General features: G+C 38.3%; 1 protein-coding gene across 12 annotated transcripts in view; it reads left to right on the top strand.

The window, feature by feature from the left end:
• The window catches only part of frya (furry homolog a (Drosophila)), a 54,380-nt gene that overhangs the window by 17,908 nt on the left and 20,127 nt on the right, over nucleotides 1-16,345 (top strand). For 9 of the 12 annotated variants that reach the window (XM_008426266.2, XM_008426272.2, XM_017308166.1 and 6 more), the window contains exons 2-26: nucleotides 4,207-4,406; nucleotides 5,706-5,759; nucleotides 6,549-6,688; nucleotides 6,790-6,880; nucleotides 6,984-7,063; nucleotides 7,483-7,563; nucleotides 8,082-8,250; nucleotides 8,423-8,515; nucleotides 9,386-9,484; nucleotides 10,065-10,166; nucleotides 10,347-10,450; nucleotides 10,820-10,928; nucleotides 11,016-11,102; nucleotides 11,380-11,551; nucleotides 11,857-11,989; nucleotides 12,118-12,225; nucleotides 12,519-12,774; nucleotides 12,939-13,121; nucleotides 13,235-13,321; nucleotides 14,416-14,675; nucleotides 14,757-14,946; nucleotides 15,207-15,331; nucleotides 15,730-15,787; nucleotides 15,894-15,985; nucleotides 16,117-16,289. In XM_008426266.2, coding sequence (XP_008424488.1) covers nucleotides 4,207-4,406; nucleotides 5,706-5,759; nucleotides 6,549-6,688; nucleotides 6,790-6,880; nucleotides 6,984-7,063; nucleotides 7,483-7,563; nucleotides 8,082-8,250; nucleotides 8,423-8,515; nucleotides 9,386-9,484; nucleotides 10,065-10,166; nucleotides 10,347-10,450; nucleotides 10,820-10,928; nucleotides 11,016-11,102; nucleotides 11,380-11,551; nucleotides 11,857-11,989; nucleotides 12,118-12,225; nucleotides 12,519-12,774; nucleotides 12,939-13,121; nucleotides 13,235-13,321; nucleotides 14,416-14,675; nucleotides 14,757-14,946; nucleotides 15,207-15,331; nucleotides 15,730-15,787; nucleotides 15,894-15,985; nucleotides 16,117-16,289 — 3,246 coding nt within the window. Of the gene's footprint in view, nucleotides 1-1,817; nucleotides 2,113-4,206; nucleotides 4,407-5,705; nucleotides 5,760-6,548; nucleotides 6,689-6,789; nucleotides 6,881-6,983; nucleotides 7,064-7,482; nucleotides 7,564-8,081; nucleotides 8,251-8,422; nucleotides 8,516-9,385; nucleotides 9,485-10,064; nucleotides 10,167-10,346; nucleotides 10,451-10,819; nucleotides 10,929-11,015; nucleotides 11,103-11,379; nucleotides 11,552-11,856; nucleotides 11,990-12,117; nucleotides 12,226-12,518; nucleotides 12,775-12,938; nucleotides 13,122-13,234; nucleotides 13,322-14,415; nucleotides 14,676-14,756; nucleotides 14,947-15,206; nucleotides 15,332-15,729; nucleotides 15,788-15,893; nucleotides 15,986-16,116; nucleotides 16,290-16,345 lie in introns of those variants that run through there. The other 3 variants (XM_008426267.2, XM_008426268.2, XM_008426263.2) reach the window with 3 other exon arrangements.

The raw sequence follows: 16,345 nt of genomic DNA on the forward strand, positions 1-16,345 counted from the left end.
TATATAGTTCAACAAGTATACATTTGCAATGCAAAGCATACTGTACTATACAACACTAATAAAGTAAAGAGTGTCTGAGCATTTTTACTCAATGAATCGATCAAATTTGACTTGTTTTGCATTTTAGAATAATGACTTAACCAAAGTGCTTTCCATCAGTGCAGTAATAAAAACTGTCTAGAGTAAAAACAGATAAAAACAAAAGAAAGTGACATTGGTGGAAACATAAAAGTGTCACAATGCTAAAAACAGGCCTAAACAAATGCATTTTTAGCTTAACTTTAAACTAAAATAGATCACTGAAGGTCCATAATTACAATTGACTGTTTCTGCAGTCTGAAACAAAGCCTTCTCAAAGAGTTGTCTAATACTGAGATGTGTGGTCCATTTAATAAAAAGTCAGGGAAATATAAATATCCACCCACATTGTTCTCAGACCAACATGAATGTAAATGGGATGATCCTCAAGACTACATTACTTTATATGTACATGTGTGTGCATGCGTGTATCCTTGTACCACATATAGACGACCATTATAACCATTTTTACCAATGAAGGGGGGTAATTTATGGAAAGTGAGGACATTTTTCTGCTCTTCTTTTTTTAAATGGGAAAGCTCTCTAGTAGTTATGTTTAGAGGCATGGTATAAATAAAGTTTTGGGTAAAGTTACGGTTACGAATGGTTAGAGTTAGGAAAAATGTCTGGATTAGGCACAAATGTAGTTCCTATTTGAGTCTGCGTATATATGTGTGTATTTTAGCATTTTTTTTCCAGCATTTGACTCACCTTTGAATCATCTCTTCAACAAATATCATGTTCTACGGACCCACTGTTCTGTCTGTCTGTCTATACACACAATTAAGAAGGCATTGGACTGAACCCACTGAAAACCTTCTGGTTAGTCCAACAAATATTGATTTCTGATCTCTTCCTGAATTAACACATTAGTATTGTTGTTTCTAAATGAATATGAACTTGTTTTCTTTGCATTATTTGAGCTCTGAAATCACTGCATGTTTTTCCATTATTTTGACCATTTCTCTTTTTCTGCAAATAAAAAAAAAAAAATGTTGCTCAGAATTTTGGAGACATGTTCTCAGTACTTCATAGAATAAAAGAACGATGTTCATTTTACTCAAACTTGTACCTACAAAAAGTAAAGTCAGAGAAGTTGATAATTTTAAGTGGTCTCTTAATTTTTTCCAGAGCTGTTTATATACTTGTTAGCTTGTTTGCATTGTTCTCTGAGGATCGCCACCATGCTCAGGGTGTTTCCAGCCCAGCGATGATGTAATGTATGCTGTGGCCGAGCTCCTTGTTTGTAGAGTCACATGTCACGTCTGAGACTTTGTACGGAGCAGCAGAAAAAGGCTTGAAATTCCCACAGATTGCTTTCTTTATATCTGATCTCAAATTATTAAAATGTTTTGTTGATTTTATTCTGCTGAACATGATTTGGCCTGTTATGAATTCAAAGTGCTGGGCAGAGACCCTCCATTCCTGTTACCTAAAATCATTTCCTTTATGACATACATCATCGTCATCATCATAAATTTAAAGGGATTGGTGGTGAATCAGTGCCTGATGAAGAATGGTGTTTACACTGCTCATCTGTGCCTCTTGCTTTACAATCGCAGATGTGGAGGGAAAGGGAAGACTGCTTTGTAAGTATAGTGTTTATGCCTGGACAAATATAGCCACACAGCTATGCCACCATAGCATGTTGGACCTCATCTCTGTGCAGCTAAAAATTCCCGCCTGACCTTCACTCTTGGAAGGCACTGACTGATCACAAGGTTTGAGAAAGCCAACTCAGAGGGAGCTCGGAGAGAGAGGGAGACAGATCTACAGTAGAGACTGCGTGCTTTCCCATTCCAAACACTTCTCCCTCTTTTTTAAACACACCCCGCTATTGCAAATTGCGCACCATGGAAACTATACCCAGGAGACCACAGCCAGCTGTCACACAAGACATGAAAGTTGGTGGATTCTGCTAGCCTTTGTCATGACTCAGGACGGTCCTAGATACTATGTCGTCATTCACCACAACGGACAGAATGGCGGTTTGCTGGAGTAAGGCCAGCGTGATCAGCTTCATCAAAGGTCTGGGTAGGTTCTGAGTTTTTCATGAATGAGCAAAGCGTGTTCTGAAAGCTGTAAAAGGTTGCCACGCATACTGGGCATTCCTTGGAAGGCTTCGACTGTTTCATGTCCTGCAAAGACCTGCTGGAAACGTGGTGGAACTAAAATGACTCTTTAGCTAGTTGTTTGCAGATTAGTCAGAACTCTAGAGTCTTAATTAGGTGCTAAAAATGGCATTACTGGCCTTTTCTCTGTCTTTCTGTTGATTACAATGGGTGACGTATGAAATTTAGTCTCCCTTTTCACTATGATGTGCACTTTCTTCCAGCTAAAAAAGATTAATGTAATGAAACAAATTTGTACAAAGGGGCCTCAAATAATTTGACCAATTTCTGTCCTGTGGTTTTTCTAAAGCTTTGACCTGCCAATAGCAATTTTAGCTGATTATGATTTCTTAAGAACTACAATGTAATCCCACCATTTTTGTTGTGAGCTGTGATCAATTATGTATTTATTTCAAAGCTAAGACAAATTACTGTGATGTTTAGCGTTTCATATTAGCAACATTAGCATATTAGATAAAAGTTTTCTAAAATCCAAGAAGCCTTTGAGGATTTTTTTGTCATAATGTTCCACAGTGAAAAAATTATTGAAAGCTCAAAAGTATAACAAGAAGAGCAAAATTGCTGTGTGTTATTCAGTCATCCTGTGATCCGCTGAAAGTCTTGCTCTCTCTGACAGCCAGAATCACAGAAATTTTGGCAGTGTCTTTTAGAAAACACAGTTGTCTTTTAAATAGCTTCTTATATTTTTGCTCTTCCTCGATTAACTCACCTTTGTGATGCAGAAACTTTAACTCTTCAACACTCAGTACACTCAGTGCAAATCAAAGTGCCAGCTTGACCTGGCAGCACTCGCGTAATATTTGTTCAGTGTTTGAAAATCCATCATATTTCTTAATTTCTGACTGGCTGTTCATCAGTTTTTTGTCTTGGTGAATCTCATTTTCTCTAAGTTTTAAAAAAAAAAATCATATTAATTTAACAATTAAGTGTGAAAAGTAAGTGTCTTAAGAAATATTCTGAACATTTCTTTGTCAGGTCTTAAATAAAATCAACACTTCACTTCCTCTTTTGTCCATTCAGTTATTTCATCCACATGTAAACATGTAATTTCCTAAGTTAAATGTCTCAGTTTGAGATGCTGGCACTGATTTCCGGACTATTTTAAGCTTTTTTCTGTCTGGAGGCAGTAGAGTGAAACACTGGGGTAAATCTTTAACTCATGAGGATAGCTTAAGTTCCAGGTTTTCTTTGTGTGAGTTTTGTCTGTCCTTTAGTTTTTGAATAGACTCAGTGAATGCAAGCAAGGATGAATTCGATTATTGTAAAAATTTAGAGAACAATTGTGCTGTACTTGGAAAAGTAAAAAAAACAAAAAAGCCCACAGGGAATGTAATTCTTTATTTGAAATAGAAATATAAATTACGTTCAGAGCAAATATAGGTTTTCAGTGTATTTGTCATGAAAAGATATTTCTAACCATTAAGGTATTATGGAATAAAAGGTATTACGGAATTTAGTAAAACTGAGAAAAAGTAGTCATATTAGTGTGTTGTCTGTTTTCCACTTGTTATCTGAGGAAACCTCAGCTGCCCCAGACATTGGAAAGCCATAGTTGATGGGATTTTATGACCTAAGTCAAGCCACCCCTGTTTAAACATTGTCTAAATCACAGCACTGCCTGAAGATGGTCACATGTTCAAGGCTCCCACTTCCTTGTAGGGCCGATGACATCGCTGGTACAAAATGAAAACACCAGCTGCTGACCATGGTGTTTTAATTTCCATATGGGCCCTGCTTTGTGTAACTGCAGGAATGAAAAGGCAGTCTAAGGGCAAACCAGTGCCCTTTTGACAGTCATGCTGTGGAATGCTCATCAAGTTGGGAACATTTTGTCCATGTTTGGGAAAATTCTCTCGAGCGCCTTGTTTGCTTATCTACTCTTCTGTATAGACTCGTGGCTAATCATGCCCCCTTCATTTGAGCTTTAGTTAACAATGTCCTTTATGACTAAGTAGTTTCTAAACCCATATGTGTGTGCTTGTGTCCTTTTCTCCAGCTTCACCAGTGGGGAACGGTTACAGTAAACCTCCCATACCTCCAGTCTGTTGTCCTCAGGGAGAGAAAGGTCCACCAGCCATGATGCCCATCACCATCGACCCGGAGAGCCGGCCTGGCGAGTACGTCCTCAAGAGCCTCTTCGCCAACTTCACCACCGTGTCTGAGCGCAAGATCCGCATCATCATGGCCGAGCCGCTGGTGAGTGAGAATGACGGCGTGAACGCTTGCTGCTCCTAAGGAGCCCAATTTGATTGTGGCCCAACTTTTCTTCATATCAAATATTTGAATTGATTTGAAGGAGGAAAAAAAATCTTCAAATGAAATAAAGAAAATATACTTTACTGCACAAAGGTCAGAACAAAACCTGCACGGCTGACAGCTAGCTGATGTAGATTATCAGTGCATTTTAACGTTGGCAACATTCTCAAAACTGACATTTAGCCAAACCTAACCAACTGTTTCAAACTACAGCAGGACACTTACATACATGGAGTTTAACTTCCATATTCACAATTCTGATGACATGTCCTCCAGAAATAGTTTTTCTATTATTTTTAACCAGGCTTATGCACTCATGACTCTGTATTCGCTCAGCGTACTGTGGACAAACCATTGCTGAATATGGAGGCTGTTAATCTGTGACCTCAGTCGGCATGGAAGTGTTAAATATGCAGGGAAAGTGTCTAGTTCTGTGTCTGTTTAATACTCCCTAGAGGAATGTAGAAAGGAGGATTCCTCTCTACATTCTTCTGACAAGATGAGTAATTAATATCAGCTCAATGTTACAGGCACACAGTAACTTCCTGCTAATATTATTGTTGAAGCCAGTATTTGATCTAAAACTCTTAGTGGTTTGTAGATGTCTTTAGCTAAAACACTTGTGTCTGTAAAAAACAAACACTATCCTTGTCCCTGAACAAAAGCAGAATTCTCCAGTGAAAGCATTTGCTAAAAAAACTAAAAGGTTCATCAGAGTTTGTGGCTTAGTGGCTTGACACAGTTGCAAGCGAGAGAGTAGGATATTGCCATCAGCCCACGCAATGTCAGTGTCACACACATCAGGCTTTCTGCTATTTGGATTAATCAGCAACTAAAGTGCTCTGAACTGCTGTTTGGCTGATGAAATTCTCCTGGGTCAGGTTAGAAAAAAGGCAAAGGAGGCAATTAGAAAGAAAAGTGGTTTGGATTTGATGGTAAATATGTCAAATCTTTACTATGTTTAGTTTACATTATTTACAGTGCCTTGCAAAAGGCATATTTACATATTACATGTTGATTTAATTTAACACACAGTGAAAAAAAAACAAATAAATGTGTCTTTTTATTCAGTGTAAGTAAACTTCTGGTTTCAGCTGTGTGACTTGCACTACTACCTGTAAGCAGACAGATGAATGAGTTCATAAGTGGTCCCATGTTGTTTTCTGACAGATTGGCAGATATCAATTGCTATCTTTTACAGCTGAGTTGTAAATAAGTAAATAATGTTTTTCATTTTAGGAAAAGCCATTAACAAAGTCACTACAGCGGGGAGAGGATCCTCAGTTTGACCAAGTAAGTGCAGAGAAATGCTTTTAACTGCCAGAAGTGCTTGTCTTATCAACATATTACTAAATTTAGTTATTTTTCACATGTTCACTACAACCTCCAAGCACTTGTGTTTAATGTGTTTCTGTGTGCTCTGTGGCAGATGTATTTTTCACATATAAATGTGACTATAAATGTGACTTTACGGCAGTGAACGGGTTGAAAGCTCTGCTCAGATCCCAAAAGGTCTTTCAGATTCACTCGGTGTTTACCTTGTGACTTGGCTCCAGCTCTGCACAAGGTGTGTCCTGCAGGTTTGTGGTTATGCAGAGAAGGCCTTTTTCACAGCCACAGAGGTGTGTTTGTGCTGCTGCGCGAGGCCATTCAGCCGCTCTACAGAGCCTGGATTCTTCTGGAGCCTGGTGCTGAATGAAGGGCTCGCTGTGTTGCCCCAGTCCAACCAGACTCTCCTCCCTTCCTGTGTGCCCAGCCTGTTCCTTCCTTTGCTGGGACCTCCCCCAACATTAAGGGAGGCTGCCCCGTGGGCACGGTCCCGTAGAGAACCAGCTTTGCCCAATAATCTTATTTCACTCCTTTCATTTAGTCTTAAATGTGCCCTAATTTAGTTTTGCTCCATTTAACTTTTAAGTGCTTCAATCCTAATGAGATGCAAATAAATCTGTGATGTGTGTTGGAGCTTTAGCTGAAATTGCTGCACAAATAAACAAAGGAAGCACTGATTGCTATCTCCTGCTTTGGTATGTTAACTGCTAAACAGTAATGTGCATTTGCACCGTCTATGTCTGGTTCCTCTAGTTGATAAGCGCCATGAGCTCACTGGCTGAGTATAGTCTTCCCTCCATCCTGCGCACTTTGTTTGACTGGTACAAAAGACAGAATGGACTCGAGGAAGAGCTGCACGAATACCGACCAAGAGCCAACACAAAGTCCAAAAAGTGAGAACATTAAACCAGATTAGTTTAAATAAGTGATTCCATTTGAAAAAGAAACACCAGTTTTTCTTTTTCTATGATCATAACATTTTTCTTTCCAACAGTGATGAGCAACAGAGAGATTATCTACTTGAAAGAAGAGATTTGGCCATTGACTTCATCTTCTCTCTTGTTCTTATAGAAGTTTTAAAACAGGTGACTTTTGTTCCAACCTTCGTCTCAGAACAACTGTTTTTGCCATTTTTTATTATTATTTTGACGTCTAAAACTTTGACCCTCATTCTGTTGTTTCAAATAGATGCCGCTCTACCCTGCCCTTGACGGATTGGTCAGTGAAGTCATTAACTTAGCCTTTAAGCACTTTAAATACAAAGAGGGGTAAGATTTAATCACTTCTAGCGAGACTTGATTTGACATTTTTGCAGTAATAATAAATGTGATTACTATTACTAAGCAGTGAAAGTTTAGTTTTCAGCTAAAACAAATCTACATTCGGACTTCCAATAAAATTTTAAAACCAAGTCTGGCATTATTTTTCAATTAAGCCAAATACAGACCAAATTTAGCCCAGATTTATATGAATCATTTAGACATGCCACACTTTCTGGATTTTTTTTTTGTCATTCCACAACTTAGTCATGTTCTACTTTTTGTTGACCAATGGCATAAAATAAAATATGAAAAATGTTGTGGTTATAACATGAAAAATTACAAGAAAGTTCAGCGGGTATAAATACTTTTACAAAGTGTTTGTTCTAAATCCTTAGTCTTCTTAATGTTGCAATTTTCCCCAACAGATATCATGGTCCAAACACTGGCAACATGCACACTGTAGCAGACCTCTATGCTGAAGTCATAGGAGTGTTGGCTCAGTCAAAGTAAGCATGATTTTATATATTTAAGTTTCTGCTTGTTGTGTGGGGACTTTCTGAAAAATACATATGTTTTATGAGTTTGAAGGACACTTTAAGACAGATCTTTAATGTCAAACTAGTACTGGAAAATATTGTGCTCATTTGAACTTTTAGGATCATTGCAGCAGGGAGGAAATCCCTAAAGCAGACATATGAGCTGCAGGCCTCCTTTCAAACTATGCTTTGCTTAATTTTATTAAATATCTTGAGACATGCTATTCACATTTTTACTCAATTTTAGATTGAGATTTTAGAGATAATTCCATCTCTGGTATGTTTCAAGAATAGAATAAGTGTTAGATGAGAAATTTGTCCTGGGCCTCAAATGTATTAACTACATGTTGATGGCAGAAGCATGTCTTCATCGGTGTGCTTCTTGAGCCTTGCCACCTTTCATTTTTGTCACAACTGTCGACTTTACTTTCTTAATAGCAATTCTGGCTTCTTCATATACGTGCTCATAAAACATTACACATTTTCAGGTTTCCTGCTGTAAAGAAGAAGTTCATGACTGAACTGAAGGAGCTGAGGCAGAAAGAGCAAAGTCCGTATGTTGTTCAGAGCACCATCAGCCTCATCATGGGGGTCAAGTTCTTCCGAGTGAAGATGTATCCAGTCGAAGACTTTGAAGCTTCTTTTCAGTTCATGCAGGTGCAACAGAATTTACAGTGTGAAAACTTAAGTGAAAGTTGGCTCTCTTTACTGCTTGCTTGTTGAGTGTTGATCTTACATTTTCTAGTCTTTTATTGTCTTTAAGGTAATGAATAGCAAAGACTTTTTACAAAATTCATAATTCTGAAAGCTGTTGCTCTCTTGTTTGCAGGAGTGCGCCCAGTATTTTCTAGAAGTCAAGGATAAGGACATTAAACATGCTTTGGCTGGTGTTTTTGTTGAGATCCTGGTGCCTGTTGCTGCGGTAAATTTCTTCATCCTACAAATGATGCAATTATTCCTCAATAATGTTCAGCCAAGAATTCAAATATTGAAAAGTACCAAAACAAAATTATTTTCTTACTGCAAGAGCATATTCGAAAATATGTTTAGTACATTTATTCTGTGCAAAATAAACTTAAAATATTATCAAATGTGATATCCATAAAATGACAGGATACATTATCAAGCAACAGAAATCTGCTGCTATTTTTAAATTATTGAAATGTTTAAAACAATATATTTGACAAAAACAAGGACAGTATGCAGAATATTAAAATATTGCTCCTCATTTTGTAGAGGCCTCCTCTACAAAATGAATATTTGCATTACATACTTGTTATAAGACTGATATCTAGATTTTTAGAAAATAATTGCAATAATAAATAATTAAACCATGTCGATACTTTCCCTTATTATCTTAAAAAAAAATATTGCTCCTCTGTTTTCAACAGTATCTTTGTCCTCCTCATAATATATATCCACTATGCTGTTGGTCAGAAAACTATGAATTGGTTCTCTTGAATGCTTCAACAATGTAATGATCAAAAACATGAGGTCAAACCAAGACAGAAGTGGTTCACTAGACATAAAATCTTCCTTCCTCCATGACTTGCATGGACAACAAACCAAATCCCTGGTGCTGTGCCATTATCTCTTATTTCCTAACAAGGCTTTGTTAAACGAATAAAAAAAATATGCTGAATGTCAGATTATACCACTACAGGAACAATTCATTTCCATCTTGTATTGAGTTTGATCATGCTGACATGAGCAATGATTCTCTATATTAAATTTTCTGGTCCATTTTAGGCAGAAATCTCAATGTTTAACCTTAATCTTGATTTCGCTCTAGGCCGTGAAGAACGAAGTGAATGTACCCTGCCTGAGGAACTTTGTGGACAGCCTGTACGACACGACTCTGGATCTGTCGTCAAGAAAGAAGCACTCACTGGTTAGCTACGGAGCAGAAACAGACAGTGATTGTTGTTGTTTTTTTTTTTATGTTTCTGGTTTTACCGCAGCAGCCTCTGTTGCATGGTGACAGAGACGCATGCAGCAAAGCTTCAAGGTTGCGTTGTGTAAACTTATTTCAGAGTTGCAGTTAGTGTCCAAACTACAAATAATTTATAAGAGCAGTCAGATTGTCAAAAGAAGCCTGAAGGCAGGGCTCCATGTGCTTTTAAGTGTAAAGCTCCAACCCCATGACACGGCTATAAATAAAACTCACAACTTCACACAAAAAGGCAACAAAAGCATCCCCAATAAAACTGGAAATCTGCATTCTCTGGAGGCAGCGTTTGCCACAGACGCATGTTATGAAGTATCCACCATCAATAAATAGCATAACAGAAGAAAACCTAATCATGTCTTCATGAGAAATCAGATTTTGAAATGCAGTTTGGAGAGAGATTCCTTGATTTGCTTCTGCAATGTTCAGGCATTATGAACATTGCAGAACATCTATGTAGTTTTACATTTTATTCATATTATGACCAAAACTCTTGTCTAAACTTTTGCTTTCATTTTCCCAGGCCTTTTATCCACTGGTGACCTGTCTGCTGTGTGTGAGTCAGAAGCAGTTCTTCCTTAACAGATGGCATATCTTTCTCAACAACTGCCTTTCAAATCTCAAGGTAACGTCTAAACCAGATTATAGTTCTTTACTACAAGTGTTTTTTGTTAAAAAAATTTTATGTACTGCCATTCTTTAAATGGCAGTATGACTGCAGGAAGTATTTTTGACTATATGTAAATGTGAAGTACTATTAGTTTTCGTCCAGGTTTTACAGCAACTTTCTTTTTTTATCTTACAGAGTAGAGATCCTAAAATGGCTCGTGTTGCTCTGGAGTCCCTGTATCGCCTGTTGTGGGTTTACATGATCAGAATAAAGTGTGAAAGCAACACAGCAACCCAAGGGTAAATCTATTTACCCTGCTTTATTGCTAGTAGTTTACAGTAATTTCATGCCTCAGCACTAAATTAGCATCCCCAGATGATGCCATATTTTTATTTGTATTTATTGTGTCTTTAAAAAAGTAATCATAAAGAACGTCTGCATTATGCTCTTTTCAGATTTTTATTTGTTAATATTTAAAAAGAGAATCAGGCATTCTCTTCTTTCCATTTTGTAATGTTTCTGAAATAGTTCAAGGTACTGAAATACTTTTGCAGGACATAAAATGTAAGGTTAAAAGAGGTGTTTTCATGTTTAAAAGGTGTGAAACATATCTTGAAAGTGCATTTTTATAACCTCATTATTCTAAAACAATCTTTGTGTGTTCACAGTCGTCTGAGCACCATCATAACGACGCTTTTCCCTAAAGGGTCTCGCAGTGTGGTGCCGAGAGACATGCCCCTCAATATATTTGTCAAAATCATTCAGTTTATTGCGCAGGTAAATGCAATGTGCTATGATTCTCTCAGTAGATGTTACTCAGGTTAAGATCTGTGAAATAAACACGTTTCTCCTATTTTCCTGCAGGAAAGATTGGATTTCGCCATGAAGGAAATCATTTTTGACCTTCTCTGTGTTGGAAAACCTGCAAAAGCCTTCAGTCTTAATCCCGAGGTACGTCATCTACTTTGTCACTGAGACAGTTTTCAATAAAAAAAATCTATAACAATACTGATGCAAAATGTATCTTATTAAAATTATATTTAAAGTCATGCTTTCTTTCTTCTATTTTAAATTTATATTTACACTTTTAGAAAGTATGGATTTATATCGCTAAACATAAAATACGTGTAGAAATGATTGCATTTTTTTCCTTACATTTTTTTCACTAGAACTCTCCAGGATGCATAGTGTTGTGTTAAAAATTGTTAACGTCTTCTGTTTTGTTCAGAGAATGAACATTGGTCTGAGAGCGTTCTTGGTCATCGCCGACAAACTGCAGCAGAAGGACGGAGAGCCTCCGATGCCGAATACCGGTTGCTCTTTGCCCTCTGGGAACACGCTCCGAGTGAAGAAGACATACCTGAGCAAAACGCTGACCGATGAGGAGGCCAAAGTCATCGGTGAGAGAGACAAACCACAATCGGGAATAATAAAAATGCTTATATATTCATACCGACAAGAAATGTGCATAGTTTATGTAACATTATGTTTAACAGTGTCAATATATTTGGTCTTTGATTTCTTGTTTTATTTTATCCCCTAGAAGAAAAATATCAAAATATCATACAGCTGTCATAAGAAAATATCTTTTAGCAATTTCTTTTTCAGAAAATGTATCAATTTTAGATAATTTTTTTTTTATTATTCTTAAAGTAGTGGCTTCTTATCTGATTAATTCCTTCTAACTTGTCCTCTTCTTGTTCAGGGATGTCCCAATATTATGTTCATGTGCGGAAAGCGATTGACAGCATCCTAAGACACCTTGATAAGGAGGTGGGACGCTGCATGATGATGACAAATGCTCAGATGTTGAATAAAGAGCCTGAGGACATGATCACGTAAGAAAAACTATTTGTCCACAATCACTTACTTTGCTTCTTTTGTTTGTTTTGTATCACACTAATTGATCAGTTTGACAACAAAGCAAGATTAAAGTCAGATGTTTATTTTAAATGTGATTTTTCAGGGGTGAAAGAAAGCCAAAGATAGACTTGTTTAGGACTTGTGTTGCTGCCATTCCTCGCATCCTTCCTGATGGGATGTCCAAACCTGAACTCATCGACCTCCTCTCACGGTGAGTCACACATCTCAGAGGAACAGTCTGTGTAGAGAAAATTTATATTTGGCTCATCTTGGCTTTAATGACAGCATTAATGACAGTTAAATGCACAATTAATATCTGTATGGACATAGGTGTTTTTTAGGGAAAAGTCAAAAATTGATATCCCAATGTAATGTAGTCATATAGCAGCAGAGCATTTTAGTTCTTAAGCAGCAATTAGTGTCAAGACTTGCAAATCCCAGAATTTTCCCGTTGAATTTCTGCATGTCAGACATAAAACCTCTGGATTTTGTCTGGTTTGCCAGGTTGACGATCCACATGGATGATGAGCTTCGCCTCATAGCCCAGAACTCCCTGCAAAGTCTGCTGGTGGATTTCTCTGACTGGCGTGACGACGTTTTGTTTGGATTCACCAACTTCCTGTTGCGTGAGGTTCAAGACACCCACCAAGGGTTGTTAGATACGTCCCTCAGATTACTGCTGCAGCTGCTCACACAGTGGAGAATAACCCTGGCGTCTTCTGGAAAGAGCCATGACCTCGCTAAGCTGCATGCTGTCGAGGTGAGCTGGAGTTTCTACACGCATTACACATTTAGCAAATGGGTTGACTTCTCTGCTGCCTGAGGCTGATGCTCCAGGATACACCTGGTGCAGATAATTTAAATGTGATTTTTATTTTTTTGTTATTAGATATAGGCATTTAACAATTGTTTCAATTTTCACAGCTGCTGAATTCTTGCTCGGGCCATAAGATGCCTGCAGACAGAGGTCCTCACTCCACTGTGCTGCACGCTGTGGAGGGACTGGCACTCGTACTGCTCTGCTCTTGCCAGCTGACCACCCGCAGACTCGCCATCGCTATACTCAAAGAAATACGGAGTCTTTACTTGACAATAGGACAGACCGAGGTAAATCAAAGATACACCAAAACTATGTAAAAAAAAGTAGTAAAGTGTATAATGTAGTTGAGTTGAATGTTTGATGTTGAGATTTTGCATTTTTTTTGTTTTGTAAACTGCAGGATGATGAAAAACCAATGATAGAGATCATGGATCAGCTCAGCCCTGTTATCATGGAGAGTTTTATCAACGTAGCTGTCTCTGACGCAGTAAGTTCCTTCTGTGGCCTATTGGATCTGCTTAGATTCTATTTACCATCTTAAATTCAGGCGAGTTGTTTGCAAGCCAGTAAGCTAGGTTGAAAATAAGATAATAGCTAGTAGGAGAGTTCAGTCACATGTAAAGATTGCAGGTTTCTCAGCAAACAAATTACTCCTAAACACACTTAAGTTGGTGACTAGAATGGAACTGGTTCAGAAAGGATATAATAGTTTGTGAAGTGTGTAACATATTTTGCTTTTTCTTTATGTTTTCTTAAATAGTCTTATTCAGATTTTAGTCACATGTACGTTTTTGAATAGTGTTGCTATTTTATCAGTTAATTTTGAGTGCACTTTGTTGGTACATTGAAAAGCCAGAGGAACTTCTGTCACTCGCTAACTTACGGCAAAATCAGTACACGATTACAGCTGAAAATTTGTTTGGATGATTTTGAACAGTGACATACATTTTAAACTAATTTTAACCTATATTGTCTTATGCCTCAAATCCTGACTTTTCTGTCTTTATTTAAACCTTCCTGTTTCCTACTTAAAGTCTCTCTCTCTATCTTTATCTCTCTCTCAGAGTCTGAATTAATTGCTGGCTTGTTGTAGAAAATTTCTTTTTATAAAAATTCGTACATCTCTGTGGTTCTTTGCATGCACTTTTAAACATCTCATTTATTGTACAAAAACGGGAGTCAGGGTGTGACTGACGTCAGGGTGTCATGGACAAAAAAAACAATAAATTTTAAATCATTTCATCCCAGTCCCCTACTGATTTCTCAGTGTAATTACAACGAATATGAATTTCACATTGCATTGATGTTAAAATAACCTGCTAACATTGTAAAATAATACATATTGTAAGTTGAGTATGAAAATCTAGTTCTTTGAAACCAAACATAAATTTAAAAACACTTAAATCATTTATCTGTTTCAACCAGTAGGTTTTTGTTGGACGTACAAACCAAACACCTGAAGTCAAGTAGCTGTTGCTTAATTCAGTCGCCTCCACTTCATTACCAATGCATTCTTGTTTAAAATCTATTTTGCTCACCACCCCTGACCTCTGCCCCTGCTGTGTCACTGGCTTGTCGCAGGCCGCGCTGCCAGCTGGCCACCACGTGGATCTTCAGTGGCTCGTGGAGTGGAATGCGGCACTTGTCAACAGTCAGTATGACATCATGAGCCCCTCGCACGTGTGGCTCTCCGCCCAGTCTGTGAAGGACCCCTGGGTGCTGTGTGTGTTCTGCCTTCTTCGGCAGGACAACCTTCCAAAGTACTGCCCCACAGCTCTCAGCTATGCCTGGCCCTACGCCTTCACTCGACTGCAGATGCTCATGCCCCTGGTGGACCCGAAGTAAGTGTCCTCAGAGTCGACTGTAAATTCACAAAGTACATGTTCTTAGATATATCCCTAACAGTGTCATGGTCTTACCAGCAGTCCAGTGAATGCAAAGAAGACTGGCACATCTGGTAGTGGGGAGAGCTACATAATATTATGGAGAAACTACCTGATCCTTTGCTTTGGGGTGGCCAAGCCCAGTATCATGAGCCCAGGTCATCTGAGAGCGTCGACACCTGAGATCACAACTTCCACACCTGATAGCACTGTCAGTCATGATAACAAGGTAGCTGTCTCTTCGTCATTGTGCCTTAATAATTCCCTCAGTGCCCAGAGTGCAAAGGATCAGGTGTTCACACCGAGCCTGTTGACATTCACACTCAATGCATTGAATTACACAGCGGTTATTTCACATGAGTGAAACAGGAAACCGGTGTATTCTTAACTGTATTTTTGTCTCAGTGCAGCTCCGACTAATTAGTGCTGCTCAAGCTGCATGAGAGATTTCATTTGTGCGACCGAACAATGTCAGTTTTGTTGTTTCAGGTTATTGGAAGCCCATCTGTGGCTTGGCTTCTAAAGCAGCTGGTCCCACTGATGAGAACAGAGAGCATCGAGTTGACAGAGTCATTAGTTCTTGGATTTGGACGGACTAATTTGTTGGTATTCAGGTAAAACTATGTTTGACATTTTATTTTCTGAACAATTGCCACCATAGATGTAAAATTTTGGGCCACTAAATGACTTTTTTGTCCCATCCTTAATTTTATCATGAGCTTTAGTGCCTCGTGATAATTGAATGACATAGATTTTTTTTTTTCCGTGGTGGTGCAGGGTTGGGTTATGACTAAACTGATTAAATGGAATGTAGGTCCAGATTTTAATTAAAATCTTCACTGACCTGAATTTTTGTATGGATTTAATGTGGAGACAAATCACAGGATTATACCTGAATGAGGCCTTTAAATTTCTATTCACATTGTTTACTAGAGCTCATGTTCTGTTGTTCAAATCCCTTTCAGAGAAAGAAGTAAAAATAGATTGATAATATTGCACTTTCTGCACACAGGGAGCTTGTGGAGGAGTTACATCCCCTCATGAAAGAGGCATTAGAAAGAAGACCTGAGGTTTGTTGCTTATGATGCTCAACACGTGTTCATATTCCTCACCAGAGAGCGTTTTTGTTTCAGAGAATCCTCACTGTTTAAGTTATGTATACATGATCGTTGGCAGAACAAGAAGCGCCGTGAGCGGCGGGACCTGCTGCGATTACAGTTGCTTCGCATCTTTGAGCTTTTGGCTGATGCTGGTGTCATCAGTGACAGGTTAGTGTGGCTGCAGCTGAAACTTGTTTTCGAAATAGAGTTACATTTACAAGAACTAAAGAGCAGTAAAATCAAATGACTTGAAATTTGGTCTGACTGAGCGCGTATCTGTTATTTTTGTCATCCTGCAGTACAAATGGCGCTCTGGAACGTGACACCCTCGCCCTTGGTGCTTTGTTCCTGGAATATGTTGATTTAACACGGATGCTTCTTGAAGCTGAAAATGACAAAGAGGCTGAGATCCTCAAGGACATCCGAGCTCACTTTAGTGCGATGGTGGCTAACTTCATCCAATGTGTACCAGGTACCCCTGAACTTCCTTGTAAACTACCCCTCTTACAAAAGGGCCAAAAGTATGTT

Source organism: Poecilia reticulata, linkage group LG13 (genome assembly GCF_000633615.1).
Source record: "Poecilia reticulata strain Guanapo linkage group LG13, Guppy_female_1.0+MT, whole genome shotgun sequence".
Taxonomy (NCBI): domain Eukaryota; kingdom Metazoa; phylum Chordata; class Actinopteri; order Cyprinodontiformes; family Poeciliidae; genus Poecilia; species Poecilia reticulata.